At 40.5% G+C, this 5,073-nt stretch overlaps 1 protein-coding gene across 1 annotated transcript; it reads right to left on the bottom strand.

The window, feature by feature from the left end:
• Window positions 1–3,959: 3,959 nt before the first annotated feature.
• LOC149300371 (ADP-ribosylation factor-like protein 14) lies at window positions 3,960–4,565 on the bottom strand. Its single transcript, XM_089485431.1, has one exon. It carries the CDS (start codon window positions 4,563–4,565, stop codon window positions 3,960–3,962), a length of 606 nt encoding a protein of 201 aa, XP_089341557.1.
• Window positions 4,566–5,073: the final 508 nt, after the last annotated feature.

The following is a 5,073-nucleotide window of genomic DNA, read 5'->3' on the forward strand; positions in this document are numbered from 1 at the left end:
ATAAGTGCCATTTATTATATTTATACTCTTATGACTCAGGCATAGGTTATATGAATACAATTACTTCAAACAGATGTTTTTGTATGCTCAGTTGATAAATACCAAGGAGATTTTTTAGGCCGATGCATTAAAACTGTGGTTGACAGGGTACATTTGTTAAAAGAGGATAGAGGATAGTATAAAAAGTTTTTAGTGTCTGCTGTCTGTTCAGCAGTGTTCCTCACTAATAGGTGAGAAAAATGTTTGTAAAATTAAATGTAACCTTGTTTTGCATGAATAGCACTGTTGACATCTGTATGTATGATTCTAGAAAAGAGTTGGAAGTCTATGAAATATTTTTTGTACTTAGAACATATTTCCCAGCATATACCTGACCTATTATTTAACAATATTTTTGTATTTTACAATCTTTGCAACTTGTTTTATAACAGGTGTAGTTATACATATTCTTAAATGGAGAGTTTACTTTCCTGAAAGCCCCATTAACCCCTTAAGGACTGGGCTTATTTTTTCATTTTGTACCCTGTGGGACCAAGGCTGTTTGCGGTGCTTGTGTTTAGCTGTAATTTTCTCCTCACCCATTTAGTGTACCCACACACGTTATATATATTCTTTTTTTTTCAGGACAAGATGGGCTTTCTTCAGATACCATTATTTGGTCATATCGTCTTATTTACTATAAACATGGTGAAATTTTGAAAAAAAAACACCTTTTATTTGAAAAATCTTTTACTCACCTACATAAGGAAGTAAAAAAACTAGCTAAATAGATTGTACTATTTAGAAATACCCAATGTTTTTATGTTTTTTTGCTGTTTTTTGTAAGTTATAGGGCAATAAGTACAAGTAGTGTTTTATGATTTCAAAACCTTTTTTCCAAATCTGGTCATTTTGCCTCCATCTCCTCTTTGGAACATCTTTGAAGTCGGTTAACTCAATTTAACCCCATGAAACCATATATTTTTAAAAACTAGACACCCCAGGATATTTCAAATGTGGGTATTTTAACCCTTTCCTTGCACTAATTATACAACCACACTTTTATAACTAATTTAGTTATAAATATACAGGTCCTGGTATATTTCACTGTCAAACAAAACCCCAATATGTGTTCAGCAACATCTCCTGAGTATGGTGATACCCCACATGCATAGGTTTGTCAGATTGTTTGGCTGGTAAAAGGCTTCTTTTGGGACATGCGTAATTCAGGTTTTCAACACAGACTTTTAGCATTTGGTCATTCTGCCTCCATCTTCTCTTTGGAACATCTTTGAAGCCGGCTAATTCAATTTGCTCCATCAAACCATATATTTTTGAAAACTAGACACCCCAAGGTATTTCAAATGCTCGTTCTTTAACCCCTTTATGCATGATATTCTACCACCAGCCTTTGCCAAATTTTGTGGTGGTATTTTTTTTTTTATTTATTTCACACAAATTGTACTTCAGGAATGAATTCATAGCTCCTGGTATGCGTCACTATCAAACAACACCCCAATATGTGTTCAGCAACATCTCCCAAGTGCAGTGATACCCCACATGCATGGGTTTGTCGGGTTGTTTGGGATTTAAAATGCCACATTTGGGAAGTGCGCTTTTTTCTCCATTTTGGTCAGTCTGTGCCTATGCCCTATCTTTGAGCCCGGCCACTCCAATTTACCCCATCAAACCATTTATTTTTTATTAAATTAGACACCCGTTGGGTATTTGTAATGCTTTTATTTTAACTCTTTCTATGTTGAGATTTTTGAGAAGATAAAGCGTTAATTTTAGCACTTGCTAAATTATTATTTATTTTAATAATTTTATCATTTTTTTGACTTTTTAGTTTTTTTACGTTTTGCTGGTATTGGATGGTTCCTCTGGTGACATCACTGCATAATTATTTTTAAATGTTAGCACACAATTTATTTTTTGCAATTTTTTTTTCATATTTTTTTTAATATTTTTTGAATATTTTACTAATCACATTGTGATTAGAAAGCTGGGCTCCATTGACTTGCATGGTTGAATGCAGTACCTGTATTCAACCTGCAAGTGGAGCCAGAGTTCTCTAGAGGGTCTGGAGACCATCTTGCGAACTTTTTCAACGTTATTTTTTTTTTACAGGGCGGCTGCCATCTTGCGGATGGGGAAGATCACTTGCAGTCCTGGGGTAAGTGTTTGGTGTCGCTGAATGCCTCCTGATCGAGGCATTCCAGCCACCCCATTGAAGTTTAGGATGTGATCGTTGATCGCCTCCTAAAGTCTTTTAAAATGGGCGTCCGCCGCCATACAATGTATGGCGGATGTTGACACCCCGGGGAGGGGCCAGACATGGCCCCTGATGCCGATCTCGGCGTTACTGAATGCCTTGACATCGAGGCATTACAGCAACACCGTTTAAGCGAAGAAAGTGATCGTTGATCACTTTCTAAGCTTATTTTATTTAATGACGGCCCTGAACCGGCAAAGGTCGTTAAGGGGTTAAAGACCTTGCAAATGATAACACGGCTGTGGTGGCGCAATGGGCCAGTTGACTAGACTTGCCCCCCAGGCCTTGGGCTGCCAGCCCTCCCCTGAGTATGTATACCCCTTTTTAGGAGCCTCTCCTTCAAGGCATTTCGGTAGCGCCTTTCCTAACGTCCCATTCACTCTTTCTGCTCGTCTCAGTCTCTATTCTCCTTATTCCTTCTTTCCTATTCCTCTTCCTTCTCCTTTTGAGAGGTAGGCTCATATCCTACCTGCAAAAAGGTTTCATTTTCAGGGTCTAGGCATATTTCAGGCCCACTGGACATTCTCTTATATTTTACCCCTACCCAGTGGCGTCGCTACAGGGGGGCAAGGGGGGGCAATTAAATAATTTTATTTATTTTTTTTAATGCGGAGGAGAGAGAGGGGCGCCTAGCAACCGCTCGGCGCCCCCCATTCTCCTCCACGAGGCCTCTACCTCCGTTGCGGTGCCGGCATTTCATCCTGAGCGCCGAAATATGACGTCATATTTTCGGCGCTCAGCAGTGAAGCAGCGGCCACCGCAGCAGAGAACGAAGACAGAAGCCTCGTGCTCCCGTCGCTGGACCTAAAGGTGAGAGAACTACAAAGGGGGAGGGTAGATAGTGAGTAGGGAGAGGGGTTAGAAAGTGATAAGGGAGGGAGAGGGGGTTATAAAGTAATAAGGCAGGGGCGTCCAACATGCGGCCCGTGGGCCAAATGCGGCCCGCGAGACCTCGAGGTGCGGCCCGCGAGACCTCGAGGTGCGGCCCGCATAAGATCGCCAGCCAGTGCAACCGATCTTACGCGGGCCGCACCTCGAGCATGTACTGGCTGACTTGGCATGATAGGAGTGTGATTGCTAACAGCAATCAAAGTCCCATCATGCCTAGGTTCCAGCACTTACACATCCAACCAGTAAATGCTGGAACCTAGGCATGATGGGACTGTGATTGCTGTTAGCAATCACACTCCTATCACACTCCTATCATGCCAAGTCAGCCAGTACATGTACGAGGCTTCCAGTGTCCCAGGGTAAGCTCATTTAGAAAATTCCCAGGTGTGCAAATGAATATGTTGGCTCACAAAAAGGCATTACCATTTTCTAAACTCATTGTCTTTTCTAGGACCAGAAATGTCTAGCCCTTTTACCAGCAAGCCACTCATCTTCTGCTGTCTGCCCTTTGCAATTGTTTGTATATTATGTGTTGTATTCTTTTTTATGCATAGTTTCACATGAGAAATGTGATCACACCAGACCTTGTCTTGGCATTTCCCTGCAGATGCAAAAATCCTGTAGCATTCAAGCAGAAGTCTTTTAATAAACACATTATCGGTATATACAAATACGCTACTTGCACTAGATTTCCATCCGCGCGTTTCATTGCTGCTTTGCAATAATATTAAAATAAAGTACAACAAATGTGTAATACAACGAAAGTGCTACGTGCCAGTTGTTTTTCATATATAAGTTCATAGATTTTGCAGGATTACACCTTACGAGATGTTTTCAGTCTTACATTCTGTTTTCCAAACAATATAGCGTCTTCTTTTGACTTCATGCAGTTTTTGACAAATTCCGTCACTTTGCTAAGGCCTTCTGCAAGCCCTTGGCCTGTGAGGGCACAGCACGGCTGCACATACCAGTCCCGGTCAGAGCAATACTTCTTCATATTAAACTTACGTGTTATCTCCTCAGCATTGAGTGCTCCTGGCAAGTCCTGCTTGTTAGCCAGTAGGACCACTGGTACACTTTTTATCAGCTCGTTCTGCAGGATGAGTTGAAATTCTTTCTTGGATTCATCCAGCTTTTGTTTGTTGGTGCTGTCTACCACATACACAAGTCCATCTGTGTTCTCAAAGTAGTAGCACCATAAAGATCTCATCTTCTGCTGACCTCCAACATCCCACATGGTTAACTGCAAGTGCTTCTCAGTGTGGATCATCTCCACGTTAAAGCCTATTGTGGGAGTAGTTGAAAAGGGCTCCTTAAACTTGCACTTGTATAATAAAGTTGATTTCCCTGCTTCATCAAGACCAAGTATGAGTATCCGTGCTTGCTTTATCCTGGACTGTGAAGACACCAGCAAACCCATGTGTCTTAAAACCAGCGAAAGGGCTGAACGAAAATGTTTTGCATGGTGCTTGTACCAATGCGAGCCGTGTACTTATACACTGCCTTATCAGCAAGTAGAAAGCTGTATTGTTTATGAAGGTTTAATGTTCACTGCTTGTCACAAAGGTGGAACTGTCATGAGTAATAAAGCTTGATCAATAAGGGAAAGCAAAGTTCAAAGTATATGTGAACACAGTGATATGTAAAAAAAATTACAATTTCTAAATATGATCATTACTTTCACGTGGCGGGCCATATATCCCTAACTGAATTTATAAATTCTTTTCTTTTCTTGTAGTGGACCAATCTACACCCTTGCTTTTCCATAATTTTGGGATTTATAGTATTCATTTTCTTTCCCATTGCATAGAAGACCTAGAGAATATATTTTGGAATATGTCAGTGGAGTGTTGTAGCATCAGCACATTTTTGTATTATTTGTCTTCCCTTTATTTTAAACTCTTCACTGGGCAAAAAAGACTCCTAAA

This window comes from Sceloporus occidentalis, unplaced genomic scaffold (genome assembly GCF_023333645.1).
Source record: "Sceloporus occidentalis isolate IW3139 unplaced genomic scaffold, rSceOcc1.0.p SCAF_25, whole genome shotgun sequence".
Taxonomy (NCBI): Eukaryota; Metazoa; Chordata; class Lepidosauria; order Squamata; family Phrynosomatidae; genus Sceloporus; species Sceloporus occidentalis.